Source organism: Saccopteryx bilineata, chromosome 4, assembly GCF_036850765.1.
Source record: "Saccopteryx bilineata isolate mSacBil1 chromosome 4, mSacBil1_pri_phased_curated, whole genome shotgun sequence".
NCBI classification, from domain to species: domain Eukaryota; kingdom Metazoa; phylum Chordata; class Mammalia; order Chiroptera; family Emballonuridae; genus Saccopteryx; species Saccopteryx bilineata.
The window spans coordinates 42,130,776-42,157,193 of NC_089493.1; the positions used below are offsets into that span (position 1 = coordinate 42,130,776).

Below are 26,418 nucleotides of genomic sequence, written 5' to 3' on the forward strand. Positions count from 1 at the left end.
TATATTTAATTTTATAAGAAACTGCCAAATAGTTTTCTAAGGAGGCTGTAGCATTTTGCCTTCCTTACCAGCAATGTATGAGAACTCATGTTGCTCAACTTCTTCAACGCATGGGATTATTAGTTTCTTAGATTTCAATCAACTAATGAGTATTTAGTGGTGCCTAATTTTTATTTGCATTTACCCAATAACTAATATTGAATATATTTCCATGTGCCTATTTGCCAGGCATATAGCTTTCTTGGTGAACTTTCTGTTCATTTACTCATTTTTAAAATTGGGTTGTTCATTTTCCTACTATTGAGTTTTGTGAATTTTAAATTCTGGTTACAAATTCTTAATAAAAAATTAGCGTTCTCCCTGCTCATCACTAACAGCTCCAAGATTTTCAGGAAACTTGTCAAGGTGACTGTTCAGGAAGTGAATCTTAACGCTCGTGTTACATCCAATGTTGCAGAAAGCCAACAGCATCCTTTAAACTGGAAATTCATAGTTTTCTGCTTTTTTGTTGCCAAGGAAGTTCTTTGTAACTGCCACAAAAGACTGCCATGCTGCTTTCTCCTCCTTACTCATCTTCCTGGCAAATTCTTTGTCACGTATGAGGGTTCGAATTTGAGGTCCATCGAATGCACCTGCTTTTATCTTCTCGAAAGACAAGGCAGGAAAAGCAGAAATAATATGTTGAAAGCATTCACTTTCTTTATTCAAAGCCTGAACAAACTGCTTCATTAAGCCAAGTTTGATGTGAAGTGGGAGAAATATGATCCTGTCTGGATTAACTACAAGTTCATTGAATATTTTGCATCCCTACTTCCAGAGCTTCACGTTTCGGCCACTCCTTCTGTGTCCAGCGTTTCTCCCGCGCTTGGCTGTCCCACAAACACAGAAAGCAAGGATACTTTGTGAAACCTCTGTTGTCCTAGCAGGAAATTTACCATTTTAAGATGCACACAAATAATCCAGTTATGCTCCTCATACTTCAGAAAGTCAAGGACAATTTTTATGTCATTATAATCTTCTTGCAGATGACTTGAATAACCAATTGGGACCGCTGCATAAACATTACTGTTGTGTAGGAGAACACATTTCAGACTCCATTTAGAGCTGTCAAGAAACAGCCACCATTCTTGTCGGACTGTAAGTGGTAACACCTAGCTGGCTGAGAAGACTACTGATACCATGACAGAAAACAAAGTGTTTGTCTTCGGGGAAAAAAGTCCACAAAAATTTGTTCATGCTTCCTGAAATGGGATACTTTAGCTGACTGGTGAAGTACATTCTTTTCTTGAAGCTTGGAGACTAATAACTCAGCTGTGCTTTCTTTGATAGGCCAAATCTCTTACTAAGTCATTCAATTCGGGTTGGCTAAACTACTGAGGGGTTAATGACTGCTTGGCATCAGAAGAAGACTCTTCAGATTCTACAACCATTTCCTTATGCATCTTATCAAAATACACTTGATCACCATGTTCATTTTCTTCATCCTTAGAAGAAATAAAACCATTGAAAACCAGAACCGGGAGTGTCTCAAAGTGTGGGATAGGTCGTATTGCTGAAGGAATATTAGAATATGCGATCATATGCTGTTTATTCTTGCCGATGCCCTTTGTATGGATCAGACAGAAATAACAGTCATTGCTGTGGTCCTTAGGTTCACGTCAAACCATGGGAATACCAAAAGGCATTCCTTTGCGTTTTCCTTTTGTCCAGTCACGAAGCATTTCCTCACAATTATGACACACAATATGAGGAGCCCAACTCTTGTCTTGATCGCCAAGGTGAACTTGAAAATAGGCAATATATGCACGTGTCACAAATGATGAAACATTGAGCCTTTGATGTTGAAGTGTGTAACAGCCACATATATAATATAACTGAAGGTGTCAGGACTATTCTTACATTTACGCCTACTCGAAGAAGCCATGATTCAATCTTGAAACAAAATAAGAGGGTGTTTTTATCAGATAATAACTTTTTACATTTAAAAACAACTACAATTATGTAAAAGTAATGTTTGTAAAACATTAATTGCCTTGTGGTTATGTTCAATCCAAGAGTCATTGCCCTTTAACTCCAATTTAAAAACTAATGCATGCCATTAACTGTAACAAAAAGAAATTAAAATTGCATAAAAACTAGAGCATGCAGCAAAAAATGAATTACAGATTTGGAATCAGCGATGCAGAAATATATAGGAAAAGTTCTAAAACCTCATGCAACAGAAAATGGAAAAAAAAATATTCCCCAGTGTTATCATACATTCTCAAATAGCCATAAGTTTTCTTTTGCTTTATAATCTGTATGCCTTTTATTTCATTTTCTTGAATTATTGCATTGGCTAAGAATGCTGGTATGATTTTGAAAGGAGTAGTGAGAGCAGATTTTATTTGCCTTGTTACCAATTTGTTGGGAAAGCATTTGATCTTTCACTATCAAGTGTGCTGTTGGCTATAGGTTTGTTGTAAATGTCCTTTATTGTATTGTCCTTTGATTTTTAGTTTTCTGAAATTTTAATCATGAATAGATGTTGAATAATATCAAAAGCTTTTCTGCATTGTTTCAGATAATCGCATTTCTTTTTTTTTTATTTAAATTTCATTTTTCAATTATAGTTTACATTCAATAATATTTTGTATTAGTTTCAGGTGTTATTAGACAATCATATAATAAGTTTTCCCCCAATGTTTCTGTTCATATGGTGAATTACATTGATTTTTTTATGTTGCACCAATCTTCTATTACTGGGATAAGCCCACCTGGTCGTATTTACTGTCTTTTTATATGTTGTTGGATTCAATTAATATGTTGTTAGAGGAATTTTGTGTCTATGTTCATAAGGGATACTTGTCTATATCTTTCATTTCTGGTAATGTCTTCATCTGGTTTTGGTAACAGGTTAATGTTGAGAAGAGTTCTCTCTTCTATTTTCTCAGAGTCTGAGTAGAATTGATATTATTTCTCCCTCAAATATTTGATTCTATCTCTAGTGTAGCCATCTGAGCCTGAAGTGTTCTTTGTTGAAATATTTTAAACTAAGAATTTATTTTTCTTTAATAAATATTAAATTACTTAGGTTATCAGTTTCTTCTCATTAGAGTAGATAAAAAGTTTCCATTTTAACAATGTTGCCAAATTTATGAACATAAAAATATTCATCATATTGTTTTATAATCTCTTTAATTTTTATAGAATATGTACTGATTTCCTCTCTTTAATTCCTAATAACAATAATTTGTGTATTTCCCCTCTTTTCCGTTATCATCCTGGCTAGGGTTTATCAGTTTTATCAATAATTCCAAAGAACCAACTTTTGGTTTGTTGAGTTTCTGCTATATTTATATTTTCAATTCCATTCTTGTCTTTATTATTTCCTTTCTTCTGCTTATTAGAGAAGTTTGATATCTATATTCTTTTCCTGGTTTCCAGGTAAAGGCTTAGATTATTGATTTTAGACCTTTCTAGTCTATTCTAATATAAGCATTTAATGCCATAAATTTCCAAATACAGTAATCACTGCTTTAGTTGCATCCAGAAATTTTGATATGTTTTTAAATTTCATTCAGTTCATTTCTCGTTGACCCTACATAAAGGTTTAATTAAATGTGTGTAACTTGCCTGACCAGGCGGTGGCGCAGTGGATAGAGCGTCGGACTGGGATGCGGAAGTACCCAGGTTCGAGACTCCGAGGTCGCGCGCGGGCTCATCTGGCTTGAGCAGAGAGCTCGCCAGCTTGGACCCAAGGTCCCTGGCTCCAGCAAGGGGTTACTCGGTCTGCTGAAGGCCCACGGTCAAGGCACATGTGAGAAAGCAATCAATGAACAACTAAGAAGTCGCAACGCGCAACGAGAAACTGATGATTGATGCTTCTCATCTCTCTCTGTTCCTGTCTGTCTGTCCCTGTCTATCTCTGCCTCTGTAAAAAAAAAAAAAAAAAAAAAAAAAAAAAAGTGTGTGTAACTTAATTTACAAATATTTAGGAATGTACAGGAATCTGTTACTCATTTTCACTTTAATTGCACTAAAATCAGAGAATATATTTTATATTATTTCAATTGTTTTAAATTTACTGAGATGTGTTTCATGAGGGAATATGGTTAATTTTTGGTAAATGCTTCATGTGTACTTAGCAAGTATAATCAGCTTTTTATCAATTAGTTCAAGTTGTATGATACTGTTGCTTGGTCTTCTACAGTCTTACTTTTCTACTTTCTTATGAGTGTTAACATTTCCAACTATGAATGTGAATTTGTTTTTCCTTGGAGTTCTACCAATTTTTCTTTCAGGTATTCTAAAGTGGTCATGTTAGATACATACATATTTAAGACTGTTATATATCTTCTTGATAAATTAACCCTTTATCATTATTTAATGTCCTTCTTTATCTCTGGTAATATTCTTTGCTTTGACAGTCTTTATTTTTATATAACTGATATTCATATAGTCATTCAGGTTTCTTTCAATTAGTGTTTGCATTGTTTATCTTCTCTCTAGCCTTTACTTTTAACCTGCTTCTTCATATTTAAAACAAGTTTTTCTTGACAGCATAAACAGACCTTTTTTGTCCAATCTGACACTCTCTGTCTTTTAACTGGTGTGCTTATTTACACTTTATGTATTAAATTAATTATTGAATTTAAATCAATCATCTTGCTGTTTCCTTTTTGCTCTTTTTGTTGTTTTTGTTCCTTTCCCCCTCATTTTATGCCTGCCTTTGAAGTAACCAAGTAGTTTTAACATAGTAATATGTACAAATATTTTAATGATTACTCTAGAGATTATAATATAGTACATCACTTACCATAGCCAACTTTCCAATAACATTGTATCACAACACATACTATAAGAACATTTCATCAGTATGTTTTTAATACCTCAATCATTTATTTCATGCTATCATTGTCATTTTATTTTTATAGGACTATAAATAGATAATATATTGATATTATTTTTCTTTGCTTTGGACAATTATCTTTTATAGTGATTAAAAATAAAAGCTTTTTTTTTTAGTTGATGGATTTGTATTTAAGAATCTGAAGAAAATTTTCATCCTGTAAGAGACTAGTAATTTTTATTTCCATTTTCACCACTTTTATTCAACATATTTTTTAAAATTTTATTTAGACAATTGATTTTAACGAGGTGACATTGATCAGAGTACATTGAGATTCAGAGAAAACATCTCCAGATCATTTTGACATTTGATTATGTTGTATATCCTTCACCCAAAGACAAATCATCCTCCTTCACCTTTTATTTGGTTTTCTTTATGCCCCTCCCTTCCCCCACCCCCTCCCTCTTCCCCTTCCCCTCCCCCTGGTAACCACTGCACTCTTATCCATGTCCATGAGTCTCAATTTTGTGCCCCACATATGTATGGAATCATACAGTTCTTAGAAAAACTCTTTTATTTATACCTTCATTTTAACCATGTCAGAAGCTCTTCATTTCTTAAATCCAAGCTTCTTTCTGGTGTCACTTAATTTCTAATTGAAATTCTTTTAATTTTTCTGTAATACATGTCAGTCTCTCAGGTTTCATTTACCTGAAAAAAGCATTTTTTTGCCTTCATTTTCTAAAGTATTTTTGCTAGACACAGAATTCTGGGTTGACTTTTTTTTTTCCTTTCAGTGCTTTAAAATGTGACACCATTGTCTTCTGCACAGTGGGTTTGTAATAACTTGATGTGTTTCTTAGCTTTTTCTGCAAGTAATATACCTTTGCCTCTGGCTCCCTACAATATTTTCTCTTTCCTTTTGGTTTTTAGCACTTTGAATATGATGCGTATAAATATTTTTTTATTTTAATCTTGCTTAGCGTTCTCTGAGATTTTTGGATATATAGGTTCATTTTTCTTATATTATTCTTCCTCTTTACTACTGTTTTCCCCCCTCACATCTCTATTTGATCCTTTCTTATGATTTCCATCTTTCTTCTCAAAGTCCCATCTGTTCATGCAAGTTTTATCTGTTTTCTACTAATGTAATGATTGCTACATTCATCATAGTTAATTTTAAATTCCCTAACAGTTCTAACAACTGAGTCATCTGTGAAGTCTTGTCTTAATTGCTTTGTCACTTAAATGTGTATTATTGTTGGTTTATTATTTTTGGCTTCAATTTTGAATGAATGCCAGACATTGAGTGTAAGACAATAGAGAATGAGGTAAGTAGTATTTAAATTTAGAAATGGGGACATCTCTTCTTCAAGTAGGCTATTAATGTGAGGAGTTGAGTCAAGTCAGAAGTTAAACTGGCTTTGAGTTTTGTTGTTGCTGCAGTTAACTCTGATGTGCCACCAGCTTCCAAGTCCTCTAGTGTTGTGTCTAGAGTGGGCCCTAGCATGCCAGAAGGGTTTTCTTGATGTTCCTGTTCCACCTTCAGATTTCAGCTTCACTGTTAACTTGCAGCAAAAAGGGTTTCTTCTTTCTACAATCCTGCACCTTGTCCATTGGTAGACTGCTGCTGCTTGTTACTCAGTTCTGGTTGGTCACATGGTGAGGGACGAGAAAGGAGTAGTTTCCTATTGTTCTGGTCTATCATCAGTCCCAGAAAGATCCTATATGCCTGGGTCTTGTGGTGGGGCTTTCTCAGTGATTCTGTCTCTCTTCCCCATAGCAACCGAACCCTGCCTTATTCCTTTACTAAGTTTTATGTAAGGAGGTTTCCTATCCTCCCAGCAATAACAGACCTCTAATGGTATTGATATAGGACTGTGAGGCCAAGACTATTTCCTTCCTCTCCCTCAAAGGGATGGCTTTTTTTCCTATCTTTCCCCCAGCCACAGTGGGCTCTCACCTATACCCTGGAGGTGACAGGTGTCCCTTCCCCCAGTGACTTAAGAGTTTTGTTCTTACACAGGAAAAGAGTTGAAATAGGGCACCAGTCTTTCTGGAACTCTCTTCTTCCAGGCCTGTACCAGTGAAGGAAAATCTTTCTAGTCTCCTGCCCTTCTGCCCAATCTTCTTTTTCTAGAGGTCTATGGAAAAATGACTGCAAGTGGGAGCAAACTGGGAAATAAAATCAGATAAGTGGTATCATGTGGTCAAAACACACCCAAGGAATTTAATACCAAATGAAAGTTTTATTCTTAGACTCTAAAGTGTCATCTGTCAGAACAATTAATTCAATTTCTTTGTTTTATAATAAAATCTGAAAGTAATAATAAAGGGGGTGTGGGGACAAGGATTTTACAGGTTTCCTGGAAGCATAGTGCTGGAACCTATGTCCTATCATATCTTCAGTTAATTTTTCATGATCACTGCTAGTAAACTACTTGATTTTTTTATATACACATATTAAACTATTAGGCATTTCAAAGTGAAATACATCTGCCTGAAAAGCCATAATTTGGGGTTCAAGTATCCTTAGAAGTACACTGCTCACAAAAATTAGGGGATATTTTATCGCTTCATATTAATTTTTAAATATCCTCTAATTTTTGTGAGCAGTATATTTATCTGCCAAACAAGGTATGCTTCCAATTCCTTTGTGATAGAGTGAATTTCCTTCATTATCCTCAAGGCCTCTGTATGAGATAGAGATAGGATTAAATTCCTTCAAGATCACCCAAGTCCTGAGAACCCTAAAGAATTATCTTAGCACTCTGACTCTACTACTCTCTGAAATATTTGGCAATGTCTCAGAGTTTCATCAAAGAAAGAAATAAAACCTAAAAAATGTATGGAAATTGGCCCTGGCCAGTTGGCTCAGTGGTAGAGCGTCGGCCTGGCGTGCAGGAGTCCTGGGTTGGATTCCCGGCCAGGGCACACAGGAGAAGCGTCCATCTGCTTCTCTACCACCCCCGCTCCTTCCTCTCTGTCTCTCTTTTCCCCTCCCGCAGCCAAGGCTCCATTGGAGCAAAGATGGCCGGGCGCTGAGGATGGCTCTGTGGCCTCTGCCTCAGGCACTAGAATGGCTCTGGTTGCAACAGAGCAACGCCCCAGATGGGCAGAGCATTGTCCCCTGGTGGGCGTGCCGGGTGGATCCTGGTCGGGCGCATGCAGGAAGGAGTCTCTCTGACTGCCTCCTCGTTTCCAACTTCAGAAAAATACAAAAAAAAAAAGTATGGAAATAAAGTCATAACTGACTGCATTTGCCAAAGTAATCATATTCATTCAAAAAGTATTCAGGATGGGCCCTGGCCAGTGCATAAAACATCAGCTCAGTGTATGGACATCCTGGGTTCGACTCCAGTCAGGGCACGCTGGAGAAGCGACCATCTGCTTCTCTCTTCTACCACTCCGCCTTCTATTCCTCTTCTTCTCTCACAGCCAGTGGCTCAGTTGGTCTAAGCTTGTTAGCCTCAGGCACTAAAAACAGCTTGGTACTTGAGCATCAGCCCAAGATGGGGTTGACAGGTATATCCTGGTCAGGGCACATGCAAGAGTCTATCTCCCCTTCTCTCACTTAAAAAAAAATTCTGGATGGAGAAGTATAAAGTGAAACACTTAGCTTCTACTTAAAATGCTCTATTTATAGCTCTGGGTATTTATTTGTCTTAGTCAAAGCTGACATAGGTCTGCTCTCCTAACTTCTGCATTAGATGTAAAATAAAATAATTTACACATATTAGTCCACTGTTCTAAATTCTTTCTAAATAAAATTTCTTCTTACTAGTAAAACATTGGTTTCTCTTATTCTTATGATTTTTATTGACTAAATGTTAATTGAACATTACTTGATGACAATGTTGTAAGTCAACAAAAATTTAACTATTGCCATTTTGTGGTCAAGCATTCATATCTGTGAAACTAAAAACCATGTCGCTTTCCTAAAGAGAGATATTTACAAACAAAGATATTTTCCCATCAGCTGAAAAAAATGATCTTTGTATTATATATAACATCCCCAAGAAGATAAAATTCACATATAATTTTAATTATAATTTTTAAAAAACTAATTATATAGTCATTGGTCATGCATGGTAACAGTACTCAGTAGAAGGACATCAAGTCAGTCCAGTCCTGATATTATGTTAGGAACATTCACTTGTTCCATATACTGTCATGATTAATTTTTAAATACTATGATTAAATACGAGCAACTTTTCACAGGAATCCAAAATATTGTACAATACAATATTAACACTACTACACTAAGGTTAGGTTAGAAAAGTAGTTGGGAGTACAAAGTTCTGATAAGTTGGAGCAAAAGAGTAACATAAAACAAATGCAAAAGCAAAAATCTAAACCTCATATAGCAGGATCTTAACAAATATCTTGGTGCTTCCTAGTTTAGGGCCTCCCCCAAATGCCAAAGCACAGTTTATATTTGCAATTATATAGGTTCTCAATATACAAGTTTACAAAACACAACTATAAAAACAAAGAAAAACATGCCACTTTAAAATATTTCTAAACTTCCTCTTGGATTGTGAATAGAAAGTTTTAAACATTAGACATCCTAATTTCTACTGCCAAATTTCAGAATCTAGGTTATATAAAATTTAAATGACTAAGATGCAAGAAGGGAAACAAAAAGCCAACACCTTGCAGAAACATAAAGACAACATCAAAATGCTGTGATGCAGATTATAAAGTTCAACCACTCAGTTCAGGTAAACAACAGTATAGAGAAATTCATCCATGTGATAGCATGTAACATGAGAATACTTTGGTTTTTAAATTGTACGTGGTCAACATCACCACACAACAGGAAGACACCTTCACAGTCATACCCCCACCATTATCATATTATACTTTAAAACACACAACTATGATAGATAGACCTATATATAGATAGAAGTCAGACTTTCAGTTGTACGAGAACCAAAAAAGTAAGATTAAAGAAAAAACACTACCTGAGAGTTTCTAAAATCCATTAGAAATAGCCTAACCAGGCAGTGGTACAGTGGATGGAGCGGTGGACTGGGACGTGAAGGACCCAGGTTCTAAACCCTAAGGTCGCCAGATTGAGTATGGATTCATCTGGTTTGAGCAAGACTCACCAGCTTGAGCCCAAGGTCGTTGGCTTGAGCAAGGGGTCACTTGGTCTGCTGTAGCCCCCCAGTCAAGGCACATATGAAAAAGCAATCAATGAACAACTAAGGTGCTGCAACGAAGAATTGATGCTTCTCATCTCTCTCCCTTCTTGTCTGTCTGTCCCTATCTGTCCCTCTCTCTCTCTCTCTGCCACAAAAAAAAAAAAGAAAGAAATAGACTTTAACTGTAAAAAGAACTAACAAATACATCATCAAATGTGATGCCGAATTCTTTATCCCAAAAGACTAAATGAGAAAAAGCAAAAAGAAAATCTAAAGATGTATATTAAAGTAAAGAATTCTCATGATATAGCAATATCAAGACAAGTATCAAACTTATTATATTATTAGAAGCAAATGAATCTTACCCTGTTGCTCTGAAAGTGAAGTATCAGGTTTATTTCTTACTCGTATTATATGACTTTGTGTTGGCTTGTGTTCAGCTTGCTTAACTTCTTGGTCTTGCTTTTGTTGGTCCTAAAGAATTCAAGATGAAGTCACAGTGTTATTTTTAAAGTTACTTTAAAATAATTTGAGCAATTAAATTACTTAGGAGTTTATTATATAAAATTGAATATTACACATGCCTTCTAAATGCCAAATGTTATTAAAGAAAAGATATTGCAAATAAAATCTTTAAAAATGATCTGGATAATATACACAGATTTGAAATATCCAAATCACTTCTATTTTTATGAGAAAAGTGAGAGCTACTTATAAATCAAACTCTTTTAGACACATATACATGGTGGGCTTAGACAGGATAAAAATTTGGAGAGCTGTAAACTCTCCTATATAACTATTTTTGCATAAAATGAAAATTTGCATACTTCTCTGCAAATTTCAAAGAGCTTTTATATAAAGTAACATCATTTAATTCTCGAGTGTAAGAGGTATTGTTATCCTCCACTACCATTCAAAAACTGTATACTACACCATAAACCCCATCATCTCTCCTCCTTACCAATAACCCAACCAAATTTGAAATTTATAGCAGTCACAAATCCCTTCACAATCTCACATCACAAAGTGTGATAACGGCCATTTTCTTTCTTCCCTTTCCTATTTTATGAGCCTAATTATATGTGAGTCCCTGACAACAGCCATCAGATGGATTTTGACAGGAACTTAAAAAGATATCTCTAGACTCTTATCAACAAGTACAAGCAGAGAAGAATCTGAAACACCTGTCCACATGGACTCAATTGCAACCATCCCAGCTCTGGCAGGAACCTATCTAACTACAGACAAAAGTGAGTAACTTCAGGCTGCAGTAGTAACAGGCTTTAATTCTGGTCTTCTAGGTTAGAGCCATTAGTCATGTAGGTTTCTGCCTTGAATGAAATACTATTTTGGTGTATCTTTCTAAGATAGATACAATGATTATCTCTGGCTGCTTCAACTTAGAACATCCCTATTGGCTCCCTTCCTTAACTACAGTGATTAAGAGCTGAGTATTGTGGAGCTAAACTGCTTATGTTCAAACCTGGCTATCATTTTCTAGCTTTGACCTTGGACAAGTTATTAATCCCTCACACGTCAATTTCCTCATTCACAAAATGAGCATAATAATAACTATCTCATTAGGTTGTTATAAGGATTAAATGAGTTAAATATGTAAAGAACTTAGAACAGCATTTGGCGGAGTAAGCACTTGTAGCTCTGCTATTATTATTACTAGCAAGACTTTTTCTATTAAAGAAATCTAACAAATGAATTTTTTGAGGCCCATTCTTCTGGTAACATTTCATAGTTTTATTTTTAAGTAGGCCAACAACAAAAGGAAAGCAATCATTCTTTTATTTTTTTAAATAGTTTTATTGGGTATAATGGATAGACAATAACCTTCACATACTTAAACATATATAACTTGCTAAATTTTGGCATGTGTATACATACCCATGAAACAATCACCACAATCAAGATAATATAATGAATATATCCATGAATATCAAAAGTGGAATCTCATATCCTTTCGTACTCCCTGCTATTACTAATGATTAGTTTGCATTTTCTAAGATTTTATGTAAATCAAATCACAGAGTATGCATATTTGGAGAGGGGGTCTGGCTTCTTTCCCTCAAGATAACTTTTGTGAGAATTATCCATGTTAGTATATGGTTCAGTAGTCCATGCCTTTTTATTGCTGAGAAGTATCCCATTGAATAGATATACCACCATTTGTATATTCACCAACTGATGCACATTTATATTGTTTCCAGTTTGGGGCTACTACTAGTAAAGTTGTTATAAATATTCATGTACAAGTCTTTGTGTAGACATATGCTTTAAAGATTTTATCGATTTTTTAAAATTAAGTGGGAGGCAGAGACAGACTCCTGTGTGCACCCTGACTGGGATCTACCCAGCAAGCCCCCTACCAGGAGATGTTCTGCCCATCTGGGTCGCTGCTCTGTTGCTAGGCAACTGAGCTATTCTAGCACCTGAAGCAAGGCCATGGAGCCATCCTCAGCTCCCAGAGTCAAGTTTGCTTGAACCATTAGAGCCATGATTGTGGGAGGAGAAGGGGGGGAGCAGCGGGGAAACAGATGGTCACTTCTCCTGTGTGCCCTGATCAGGAATGGAACCCAGGACTTCCACATGCTGGGCCAACACTCTACCACTGAGCCTACCAGCCAGGGCTATTTATTGATTTTATAGAGGAAGAGGTAGGGGGAATGAAAGGCATCAACGCATAGTCACTTCACTTTAGTTGTTCATTGGTTGCTTGTCGTATGTGCCTTGACCGGGCAAGCCCAGGCTTTCAAACTGGTGACCTCGGCATTCTAGACTAATCCTGTATCCACCCACCATCATAGGCCAGGCAGATATATGTTTTAGATTCTCTTGGGTAAGTACCCAAAAAATGAAATGTCTGGGCCATATAGCATGTGTATATTTCACTTTTTAAAGAAATTGCCAAACTGTTTTCTAAAGTGGTTGAATCATTTCATATTCCCAACCACCAGTTTAAGAAAGCTGTTACCCTACATCCTTGCCAATACTTGTCATGTCAGTATTTTTAGATATTCTAATGGGTAAGTAACAGCAGTTCTTTGTGAGACAACTTACTGAATGGAAGAAGACATTTACTAATAATACATGTAATAAAGAGTTAATATCCAAAATTTATAAAGAACTCATATAACTCAGTAACAAAATAAAAGTACAATTAAAAAATGGGCAAAGGACCTGAATAGATATGACCAATAGATATAGGAAAAGATGCTAAACATCACTAATCATCAAAAGCACAAATTAAAACCACAATAAGCTATCAGCTCACACCTGTCAGCATGGCTATCAGCAATAAATCAACAAATAAGTGTTGACAAGAATATTGAGAAAAGAGAACCCTTGTGCACTGCTGGTGGAAATGCAGATTGGTGCAGCTACTATGGAAAATAGTATGAAGGTTCCTCCAAATATTAAAAATGGAACTGCCTTATAACCCAGCAATTCTACTTCTAGGTATATATCCAAAAAAACTCAGAACACTAATTCAAAAGAATATATGCACCCCCAGGTTCACTGCAGTGTTTTTCACAATAGGCAAGATTTGGAAGCAACCCAAGAGCTTATCAATAGATGAACAGATGAAAAAGTTGTGGTACAGCACTGACTGGAGCCACAGTGGATAGAGCTTCATCCCAGAGAACAGAGGTCATTGGATGGAACCAGGTCACCAGTTCCATCCTGGGTTTACAGATCCTGGGGTCACCAGCTCATTTCCCTGAGGGCACCTGCTTGATCCCAAGGGTGCCCATTTGAGCCCTGGTCAGGGCACATATGAGACATAATTGATGGGTGCACAACAAGGTGGAACGAGTTGATGATTCTCTTTCTCCTTTCTCCCCTCCATTCCTCTCTCTTAAATAAAAAAGTTGTGGTACATATATATATATATGTACCACATATATATATATATTAGAATATTACTTATAATAGAATATTACTTGGCCACAAAAAGAATGAAATCCTACCATTTGTGATGCATGGATGGACCTAGAGAGCACTATACTATGTGAAATGAATCAGTCAGAGAAAGATAAATACCATATGATTTCATTTAAAAGTGAAATCTAAACAGCAAAATAAATGAACAAACAAAACAGAAACAGACTCAAATAGACTGGTGTTGTCAGGGTGGAGCGTGGTGGGGTTGGGGGACTGGATGAAAAGGAACAGATTAAGAAGTACAAATCGGTAGTTTGAAAATAGTAACCGGCCCTGGCCGGTTGGCTCAGTGGTAGAGCGTCGGCCTGGCGTGAAGTCCCGGGTTCGATTCCCGGCCAGGGCACACAGGAGAAGCGTCCATCTGCTTCTCCACCCCTCCTCCTCTCCTTCCTCTCTGTCTCTCTCTTCCCCTCCCGCAGCCGAGGCTCCATTGGAGCAAAGATGGCCCGGGTGCTGGGGATGGCTCCTTGGCCTCTGACCCAGGCGCTAGAGTGGCTCTGGTCACGACAGAGCGACGCCCCAGATGGGCAGAGCATCGCCCCCTGGTGGGCGTGCCAGGTGGATCCCGGTCAGGCGCATGCGGGAGTCTATCTGACTGCCTCCCCGTTTCCAGCTTCAGAAAAATACAAAAAAGAAAAGAAAAGAAAAGAAAATAGTAACAAAGATGTCAAGTACAGCATAAGGAATAAAGTCAATAATATTGAAATAACTATGTATGGTGCCAGGTGGGACTGGAAATACTGGGAGGAATACTTTGCAAAGTATATGATTGTCTAACCACTATTCTGTACACCTAAAACTATTACAAAATAACACTGAATGGCCCTGGCCGGTTGTTTCAGTGGTAGAGCATCAGCCTGGCGTGCAGAGGTCCCGGGTTCGATTCCCGGCCAGGGCACACAGGAGAAGCGCCCATCTGCTTCTCCACCCCTCCCCCTCTCCTTCCTCTCTGTCTCTCTCTTCCCCTCCCGCAGCCAAGGCTCCATTGGAGCAAAGATGGCCCGGGCACTGGGGATGGCTCCTTGGCCTCTGCCCCAGGCGCTAGAGTGGCTCTGGTTGCGGCAGAGCGACGCCCCGGAGGGGCAGAGCATCGCCCCCTGGTGGGCAGAGCGTCGCCCCTGGTGGGTGTGCCGGGTGGATCCCGGTCGGGCGCATGCGGGAGTCTGTCTGACTGTCTCTCCCCGTTTCCAGCTTCAGAAAAATACAAAAATAAAAAATAAATAAAAAATAACACTGAATGTAAACTAGAATTGAAAATTTAAATTTCAAAAGTCATTATTATTTCTTTGTGGTGTTAGCCTTTTCCTAATGATTAATGATGTTGAGATTCATTTTATGTGCTTACTTTCCATCAGTATACCTTCTTTGGGTAAAATATCTGTCCAAATACTTTATCTACTTTTAATTAGATTGTTTATTTTTTTAATATTGAATTCTGTTCCTCATGTATTCTGGATACAAGCCTTTTATAAGATGAGTGATTTGCAAGTGTTTTCTCCTGATCTGTGTGGTTGGTCTAATCATCTCTTAACAGTGTGTATTGAAGAGCAATTCTTATTTTTGAAAAGATCAATTTATTTTTTCTTTCATGGATAGTGCTTCTGGTGTCATTTTTGCCTAACCCAAGGTCAAAAGCAATTTTTGTTTTATACAAAAGTTATTAACAGATATTTATTCATTAGTAACTAGTTTTTCCAAACTTTTCTTGATCACTGGTTATTAATACTGAGCCCTACATAATTGTGTGTTCTATAACCAATCTTTATTTTACATATTTTTGGCTTTCATCTTCAACACCAGGCAATACTACACAATACCATGCAATGAATATTTGCTGAGTAAATTAACCCACAGAGAAAGCCATCGCTATTACATAGATACAAAACTGTAGTAAATAACAGAAGCATCTTTTCCCTCTCGTAGAAGAATTATCCTATTTTTTCAGTATTTAAGACTGCATGGACCACTGGCTAAAACTCTAGAAGACAGAAATTTCTTATCTTTCATGGTAACACATTTTGCAAATTTTAATATAAAAAAAATCCCATCTATTGAGTACCTACTATGTATAAAATTATTGAGTTAGATATTGCATGGGGATACAGAGGTCTGAATGGTCATAGCTACCCAACTAGGTAACAGGAATGTTTTATACATTATGTTTAATCTTTAATTTAAAAACGAGGGAGTTAAGGCTAAGAAAACGGCTAAGTAATATTTTCAAGGTGGCAGCTAGAAATGAAACAAACTCAGATTTATCTCCAGACTTGAATAAATAAATAAAGGATGTGACTAGATGTTACCCAAATCCAGACCATGCTCTTTAGAGTGTATCAGGCTAAGGCAAGATTGTTACCATCCTCATTTTAAATACAGGGCAAGTGCTTTTGATTGGGTACCTGAGGAAAATCTTCAGCTGCTACCGATAATTTCACATCATTTTCTTGTGCTGTCAGAGGTGTTGTGCGAAGAGCAAAATGAGAAGCTGGCTGTAATTCCAATTCTTTCAAACTCAATGGACCGTGACTAGCACATGAATCTTCATAACTATCACCTGTTATCAAATATGTAAACAAAAAGTTAAAGCAAATAGATTAATTTCTCTTAGACAGGAAATAAATAATTGCATAAAATAATCAATATTTCTTACCTGCTGAATCAGAAATAGAAACCAAACATCTGGTACCAAGCCTTCATTGCAATTAAAACCATGGCTCATAGAGAATGCAAAAAGTGTCTCTTTTCAAACAAATCTGTATTCTGAGGTTCCACTTATGCAGTCTACACCTAATCCCCATTCCTACACACCAACTCCTAACACCAAGCTTACCTTCTCTATCAGTAAGAGTTAATACAATATTTTCTATCTAGAATGCAGTTTTAAAGCAAGGGGCACATTCCTGGCTAGAAATTCCTTAATTCTGTTCTATATATATTTTTCTTTACATGATCAAGTTACTCTTTTCCTTATCCAAATGGCATTTCGATCAAATTAATAAAAAGAAAAAAGTAAGAGCAATAAGGGACACTATTTACCTAATAATAATGACACTGTGCATTTATATTACACTTTATATTCTAAGCACTTTCATGTACATTATCTCATTTCATTTGAATCTCAAAATCATTCTGCAAGGTAGGAAGGTCAGATAGTATTACAATTGTCTTTCACTGACAAAGCTAAGACTCAGGAAAGTTATCTGTTCAAAAATCAGAGCTAATAAAAGGTACAAAGAGATTAAAATCCTTATCTGCCATCTCCTAGTCACTATTCTTTATTACACATTAAAATTTTTTTTTTATTTACTGATTTTTAGAAAGAGAGGGAGAAAGAGAGAGAGAGGTTGCTGACCGGAAGCCCAAGGTCACCGTTTTGAGCAGGGGGTCATTGGTGCAGCTTGACCTGCCCCACCCTGTTGAGGCACCTATGAGAAGCAAACAATGAACCACTATGAGTTAATGCTCCTCACTCTCCTCCCTCTCTCTCTCTCCCTGTTTCTTCTCTCTAAAATCAATTTTAAAGATTTATAAAAAGATAAAAAACTAGCATATATAATGTTAAAAAAGAAGAGATTATGAACGCTGCCTGACTGGTGGTGGCGCAATGGATAGAGTGTCTACCTTGGATACTGAGATCCAAGGTTTGAAACCCTGAGGTCACTGGCTGGAAAGCAGGCTCACCAGCTTGAGCGAGAGGTTGCTGGCTTGAGTGTGGGATCATCGACATGATGCCATGGTTGGTGGCTTGAAGTACAAGGTCATTGGCTTAAGCAAAGGGTCACTGGCTTGGCTTAAGTCTCCCAGTCAAGGCATGTATGAGAAGCAATCCATGAACAACTAAAGTGTCGCAACTATGAGTTGATGCTTCTTGTCTCTCTCCCTTTCTGTCTGTCTATCTCTCACAAACAATAAAAACAAAAAAATACTTTATGCTGATCATATGGTCATAACCTAGAAAACCCGAGAGACTCTAGTGAGGAAAAAAAACTTTATTACAATTAATAACAGAATTTGGTAATGTAACTGGATACTAAATAAAAAAATAGAAATAGATTTTTCTCTAAACTGTATTATAGCAATATACACATAAAAATGGAAAAATAATCCTTTACTATAGTGACCAGACTATAAGAATAAAATTATCTAAAAGCTTTAGAATCCATATGAAGAAAATTATGAAATGTTATACAAGAACACAAAAGAAGATCTGAACAAATAGTAAACTATACCATAAAAATGTCAATTCTCCCAATACTAACAAATTAGTACAATTCCAATTAGGGTAATTTTTTATTTTATTTTTTTTTGTGAGACAGAGACAGAGCAAGGGACAGATAGGGACAGACAGACAGGAAGGGAGAGAGATGAGAAGCATCAATTCCTCGTTGTGGCTCCTTAGTTGTTCATTGATTGCTTTCTTATATGTGCCTTGACCAGGGCGCTCCAGCAGAGTGAGTGACCCTTTGCTCAAGCTAGCAAACTTGGGCTCAGGCCAGCGACCTTGGGTTTCAAGCCAGTGACCTTGGGCCTTAAGCCAGTGACCACTGGGTCATGTCTATGATCCACACTCAAGCCAGTGACCCTGTGCTCAACCCGGAGACCTAGGGTTTCAAACCTGGGTCCTCTGCATCCCAAGTTGACAATCCATCCACTGCACCACTGCCTGGTCATGCATGGTGACTTTTAATTTAAATAATTTAGAGTTTATATGGAAGAATAAATGCCTGAGAATTGCCAAAAAAAGTATAAAAATTATTTTTAAAAGGGAATCTTGCCCTGCCCTCAAGTAACAGAATGTGCCAGAAAGACTCAATAGTGGAATATATTTAGGATCATAAAAAATATTTTAGATCTAAAAAAGAATCCAGGCCTCAGCTGGTTGGCTAGGCAGTAGAGTCTTAGCCGGTTGTATGGAAGTCCCAGGTTCAATTCCCAGTCAAGGCACACAGGAAAAGCAACCATCTGCTTCTCCACCCCCCAGCCTCCCCCTTCTCTTTCTCCCTCTCTATTTATTCCCCACTCCTACAGTCATGGCCCAAATGAACAAGTTGGCACCGGATGCTGAGAATAGCTCCATGGTCTCACTTCAGGCACTAAAATAGCTCGGTTGCCATGCAATAGAGCAGTAGTCCCAGATGGGCAGAACATCAGCCAGGTTGGGGTGCATGTGGGAGTCTGACTCTCCAACTCCCTGCCTCTCACTTGATTAAAAATAAATAAATAAAGAATATTTAAATATAGATAAATAAAAGAATCCATAAAAATATTCCTACATCTATGGACATTTAATATAAAAATTGGAAGACTATACTTTCAGGGATCATTTCTATAGTTTGTTAATATAAAAATTGGTTACTATTTCCACTCAGTAGGAAAAAGCTTACATAATAATTGCTGCTGATGTAAGTGTCTGTTTATCTGGAAGAAAATCAAATTGAACTTCTGCCTTATACCATTTGCAAAAAGAATTCCAGATAGACTTAAATGTAAATATACATTAAGTAATGGAAATTTTGCGCACACACACAAAAGTCTAGAAGACCATAGGCATAGTGTTAGTGGAAACCTAACCAAGCCACAAAAACAAAAAATATAAAAGAGAAATAACTATATAAAGTTTTTTTAATTACATGGCAAAGAAATATAAAAAATAATGTCAATGAACAAAGTATAAATTTGGAAAAAGGAATCTGTATTACAAATGACAAACATTTAAAATATAGCAAAGTTACAAGAAAAATTTAGAATCTAACAGATGGGGAAAGACCTTAAGTAGGTAATTCATAGAAGAGCAAATCCAAACGGCCAAGAAACATGAAAAAACACAAACTCACCAGTAGTCAGATATTATGTTTATATTTCAAGTGACAAAAATAAAAAGACTAAAAACATAATTTCTGGAGAGATGCAGGGAAAAGGGCTAATAAATCACCGATACAAATAAACTGGTCTAAACTTTTAACATAGCCAGCTAGGCATAGCTATTTTAAAATTAAAATAGTAACTACTCCTGGGAAATAATTCCATAAGAATCACACTTCGTTTTTACGTAAAATTATGTGTGGATAATGTATGGGTATAAAGAAAAAAAATAACAAAGGATTCAAGGTAAATTTTGATATAAGAAAAAAATGCAGAAACCCAGAATATAAACACTCAAACATCTTCCCCAAAGCATTAAAACTACATAATAACCTTCAACTTACATAACACCCTATCATTTAACATATGTTTACTGACTATGCAATAGGTGCTACATACTCTGCTAGATGACAGGGATACGACAGTGAATGAGATAAAGTCCCTACCCTCGAGTGAGATTACAGGCAGTGTGATAAAAGCAACATAAGGCCGGCGACATCAGAGGACTATACAGAGAGCACATATGACGGGTATCTAAACCAGTGACAAGGGGTCAGGAAAGGATCTCATGACAGCAATCATAAAAATGCTGGATTTGCTGTGTCACTTCTAAAAAGCATGCTTGCTGAGTGTGTGTCTATGTAATGTAAGCTTAACCCTTTGTAAGAAGGAGGCCTAAAGTATTTTATTCAAGTCACATTTAGTTCATCATAACTTGAATCCCTGTTTTTACTTTCTAGAATCTTACTGTTATGACAAAGCACATGGGAGACCTTCAGAGAAGACTAAGTGCACTTGGAATTGCCAGTGCCAGCAGCTCTGGATCTGGCATGTTTAATATATTATCCCACTTGTATGAAATCCAAAGGCACCTCAAATTCCACATGCATAGCCCGCCCAGGGCTGGTGCAGTGGACAAAGCACTGACCTGGAGTGCTGAGGTCCTTCAGTTCAAAACCCCAGGCTTGCCCAGTCAAGGCACATAAGAGAAGCAGCTGCTGCGAGCTGATGATTCCTGCTCCTCCTTCTCTTTCCCTCTCTCTCCTCTCTCCAAAGTCAATAAATAAAATCGTTTTTTAAAATTCCACATGTATAACACTGCACTCATTCTATCTTCCTAATTTTGTCCTTCCTATTTCCTCTTAGAGAATGAAAATACCATCTATCCAATCATCCTAGCCAGAAATGCAGAGATTCCTTAGAATTGTCCATTCTCCTCCTTAGCTGTCACTCATATCTCACTTTCCACACCCACCCTGCTGCTCAGCAGTGTCTCACCAGGTTTACTTTAATAGCTGTCTAATCAGGCTCCTTGCCTCCAGGCTCAATCCTCGCCAATCTACCGATCACACTGTACCTCAGATGATCATGTTAAAGAAGGAGCAAATATGATGATATCACCAATTGACATATAGTCCTTCATAGATTATAAAACATTCAAAATTGGTTGAAGTTCAAAACTGAATTTTCCATGGGACTAGAGTAAGAGTGGCATTATTTTCCAATTTGTACACTAATGGATCCTGACCATTTTAAGAGTAAATCCAAAAACTCCTTGATATCTCATTCAGAGGCTTTTAGGATCTGGTTTCTGCTCACTGTTCCAATCTCCTTGCATCCTAAGCTCTAATTCATTGATAAACATTTCTTGGCCCTGGCCATTTGGCTCAGTGGTAGAGCATAAGCCCAGTGTTTGGATATCACAGGTCTTTTTCCCAGTCAGGGCACACAGGAGAAGTGCCATCTGCTTCTCCACCCCTGTCCCTCCCCATTCTTTCACTCACTCTCTCTCTCTCTTTCTCTCTCTCTCTTTCTCTCTCTCTCTCTCTTTCTTTTCCCCTTCCACAGCCATGGCTCACTGGTTTGAGCACATTGGTCCTGGGCTCTGAGGATGGCTCCATGGAGCCTCTGCTTCAGGCACTAAAAATAACTTGGTTCTGAGTGTGACCTCAAATGAGCAGAGCATCGCCCCAGACAGGGATTGCCGGGTGGATCCCAGACGGAACACTTGTGGGAGTCTGTGTCTCTATCTCCCCTCCTCTCACTTGGAAAAAAAAAAGACTCTTATTTCCCTAAGTCTTCCTATTTGTCTACTTTATTCCCTTGCTGTATATTCTGCCTGAAAGGTCCCTCCTCACTTAGTACACAGTAAACATCTATTCACCTTTGAGAACTCATTTCAGGTAAGCCTCAACTTGTGCATAAGGTCTTTCGTGATTGCCCTCCACAGATACAATGCACCTTTATCCCCATCCTAGATGGACTTCTTCTCAATAACTATAATAATTTATCGCATGTTTTTGCCTTCTCATCTATTGCTATTAGAGAAAAAACTCATTATGGGCAGAGCCTTACCGGGTTTTGTAGTCCTAGCACCTAGAATGTGCTTAGAGCCTAGCAAGCACTCAAAGAATATTTCTGAAAGAATAAGTAAATGAACAAACTGGAACATGCTTATCATAGTTCACCATCTGGCTAATTCCTTTAAGATTCAATTTCACACTGGCTCTTGTGGGAAACCTTGCCTGAGCTGTCATGTATGGGCTGAGTTCCTCCTCTGTGCTCCCACAGCTGTCTGTGTTTATTGTACTAATCACACAATATTATAATTGCTGCTATCTTTCTTGAATTTGTCCAATAATAGTTGGTAAACATCCCTGACAGTAGACATCTACTATCTGTACCTCAAGTGACTAATATAGTGCTAATGTATTATTGGGTATACAGAAGGTATTTGATACAAGTTTTCTGAGTAAATAAAGAGCTATAACTCATACTAAATCAAGGAGTCCTCATAATTTATCCAAAATACAGTTTGCATTTTAGGATTCCCAACATAATACTTCAAAGCTTATTATGCATCTTTTTGTTACTCAATACAACCTGAGAGCCTCAGAATTAGAAATAGTGGTGGAGGACTATGGCTTGCAAAAAGGACTCTCTGAAAATGAGCAGGGGAAGGGAGAGGCAAAGTAAGAACAGATGAGATTCTGTAAGCAGAGTTATTAAAAATCAGTATAAAAGCCATGCCAGAAAAAATGACACTCAGGATTCACTCTTCCACAGTAACGATTATGTAACAAAATACTTGAAACCAGCTAACTCTGTATAGGCACATTCGTTTCAGGCAACTGTGGACAGTTTCTGATACTAGTAAATACACTTGAGAAGTGACTTTTACATATTGAGGGTATTATGAAAGAGAGTAACACGATGTGCCTGACATTGTGCTAATGGTTTTACATGCATTGTCACTTACAACCATTCAAACTTTACGATGTGGCTACTATTTATGGTAATCAGCCTCCAAGATACCCTGATCCCTGCTCCTGTATTCACACATTTATGTACCCTACTATGTCATTGTGGGATTGGTCTGTGCTATTGCTAGAACGTGGCATAAGCTGCAGCATGTCACTTCTGAGATTAGGTTATAAAAGGCATTGTAGTTTCCATCTTGTTTGCTCACTTTCTCTCAGATCATCTGCTCGAGGCAAGCCAGCTGCTATGCCATAAGCAGCTCTATAGAAGGTTCACCTAGTGAGGAACTGAGGCCTCTTCTCAGCCACCACGTGAGTGAGCTTGGAAAATAGATTCTCCAACCCCAACTGAAGCTTTCTGGTGACCTCAGCCCCAGCCAACAGCTTGACTGCAACCTTGAGAGAGATCCTGAGAACCACCCAGCTAAGCCACTCCCAGATTCACAAATCCCACAACTGTGTGAGACAATGTTTGCTCTTCAGCTGCTAAACTTTGAGGTAATCGATTACACAGCAATAGATAAACAATACACTAACAGTATCCCATTTGATAGATGAAGAAACTTGGGCTCAGTGATATTAAGTGATATGCCCCAAATTACACAAAGCTGGAATTCAAACTGATATCTGAAATTCCAAGAGGACAAATCCTTAGCCATTCTGTTATACTGCCTCATCTATATACTCAACCTTTGTTATGACACACTACTTATTACTTTTTCCAATTAAATTAAACAAACACATTGTACCTACTATTAAAAAATATACTGGGCTCCTGGTTGGGTGGTCCAGTGAATAGAGCCTCATCCCAGTGCACTGAGATCATGGGTTCGATTACTGGTCAGGGCACATACAAGAAGCAATCAATGAGTACACAACTAAATGCAACAATTAAATGGAAAAATGAGTTGATGCTTCTCTCTCTCCCTGCCTTCCTCTATTTCTCTCTCTCTATCTTCCTCTCTCTCTCCCTCTCTCTCAAATCAATGAAAAAATTTAAACACACACACAGTATTTTTAAATAATGCATTTAAAATATTTAAAATGTATCACTTTGGTAATCTGTTAAATGCCACCACAGGTACAAGGAGCAGCTGAGTAGATGTTCTTGTGGGCTTTATTCTATCACGATTTAACATGCACCTAGTTGCTCTCAAGCGCCTATCAATTCTCAAGTGATCTGCAAGAGCCATCTAGTGTCAATTCTGTTTAACTGCAATCTGCACAGAAAGCTGGATACAAATGTCACAATTTGTTTTAAACTACTAATTTTGAATCATATTTTAAAAGAACATAAAAGATTAATGCTCTCAGATTACATGTGAAAAATATGGTAAATAATTCCAATATTACTTTGTATTTACTCCCATGGAATTTCAGTCTTGACTTTCTTTGACTATAGTGGGCTTACTCAATATAAAACAGACTTTAAATACTTTACATCAATGTTTTTCTAACTTCAGGAATTTCCTTTTCAGATTTCTAACAGTTCTGCATAGCCCTGGACAAACAGGTCAGTTCACTAGATCATCATCCTGATACACAAAGGTTATGAGTTCGATCCTGGGTCAGGGCACATGCAAGAATCAAACAATGAATGCTTAAATAAGTGGAATAAGTAGATGTTTCTCTTTCCTTACCTCACTCTCTAAAAATCAATTTTTTTAAAAAATCAGTAAAATATTTTAAAAAAAATAAAAAGTCTGCATACCTCCAGAGGTTTCTTCACTTAAGAGAATGCCAGGAATGGAAATGAAAGAATCAGTTAAGTAGCTGATTCTCACTAATTCAAAGACTCTGTATTTGCAAATTCATCTACTTGAAAAATTTAGTTGTACCCCCAAAATCAATACTTTCAGTCATTTTCAAAGTCCTCTGCAGACATGCACAGAGAAGCAGACCTGGATGACTCCACATACACCGTACCAGCTGAGGGTGAACACAGTGAGTGACGCTTTACGATCTTCGCTCTTTTACTATAAACAAGTGTCCTTTTTTACTGTCTTTTAGTGACATGTTTTTCACATTTTTGTATATTTTGTTGGTGATTCTGCTGCTTAAAATGGCCCCCAAACCTAGCGCTAAAGTGCTCTCTAGTGTTCCTAAGTGCAAGAAGGCTGTGCTGGGCCTTATAGAAAAAATATGTGTTAAATAAACTTCGATCAGGCATGAGTTATAGTGCTATTGGCCATTAGTTCAATGTTAACAGATCAACAACATATATTAAAGAAGTCATTAAATAGAAACACATACAAAACAAGGTCATGTATTGACCAACTGACAAAAATGTTTCTAAGATTAGCAGTTCATAGAAACTGAACTGTATTTTCCCTAAGAGCAACAGTGGTATTTGCTAATTCAGCGTTCCTGGTGACTCTATAGAACAGTGGTTCTCAACCTTTCTAATGCCGGGACCCCGCAATACAGTTCCTCATGTTGCGGTGACCCCAAACCAAAAAATAATTTTGGTGGCTACTTCATAACTGTAATTTTGCTACAGTTATGATTTGGAATGTAAATACCTGATATGCATTATGTATTTTCTGATGGCTTTAGGCAACCCCGCTGGGGTCGCGACCCCCAGGTTGAGAACCGCTGCTACAGAATGTAAGTACTGCAGATAACGAGAATAAACTATGCTCTTGATCAGTATTCCTTGTTACACTCTTATCCCCAAAGTATTAGAGCAAAAAGTTTCATTAAGGAAGTTCTAAAATGGTCCTGGGTGCACGTCGCACTGAGTCAGAAATTAATATAACATAATAAAGAGTGAATTTCTGTGGTATTATCTAATTTAACCCTGTCCTACACAAAATCTGTTAGGTCACACTTTTGATGTGTTCGATATACTTTTCCAATATATATTAAAATAAATATATCACTATTTAAAAATTTTAAGTATATATATGCATGTTACCAAAATTATCTCATATTCCACCCACGCAATGGTTCAAGTATCGATAAATGAATCAGTTAGAGAAACACTGCTATATATATAGAAAAAGTTGTTACCAAACTTTTTCTTTTTCTTTCTTACTGCACACACGTGAGAGACAGACAGAAAGACAGGGACAGACAGACAGGAAGGGAGAGAGATGAGGAGCATCAACTCATAGTTTCAGCACCTTAATTGTTCATTGATTGTTTTTTCATGTGTGTCTTGATTGGGGGGCTCCAGCCAAGTAACTGACCCTTGCTTAAGCCAGTGACCTTGGGCTCAAGTCAGCAACCTTTGGGCTCAAGCCAGTGACCATGGGGTCATATCTATGATCGCACACTCTAGCCAGCCACTCCATGCTCAAGCCAGATGAGCCTGTGCTCAAGCCAGCAACCTCGGGGTTTCAAACCTGGGTCTTCAGTG

At 37.3% G+C, this 26,418-nt stretch overlaps 1 protein-coding gene and 1 pseudogene across 10 annotated transcripts in view; one reads left to right on the forward strand and one right to left on the reverse strand.

The window, feature by feature from the left end:
* Window positions 1-26,418, reverse strand: part of KIAA0586 (KIAA0586 ortholog) — a 116,021-nt gene that overhangs the window by 20,787 nt on the left and 68,816 nt on the right. For all 10 annotated transcript variants that reach the window (XM_066274253.1, XM_066274254.1, XM_066274252.1 and 7 more), the window contains 2 exons: window positions 16,335-16,489; window positions 10,347-10,455 (listed from right to left, as the gene is read on the reverse strand). In XM_066274253.1, coding sequence (XP_066130350.1) covers window positions 10,347-10,455; window positions 16,335-16,489 — 264 coding nt within the window. The remainder of the gene's footprint in view (window positions 1-10,346; window positions 10,456-16,334; window positions 16,490-26,418) is intronic.
* On the forward strand, window positions 19,237-19,336 carry LOC136336856 (small nucleolar RNA U3; annotated as a pseudogene).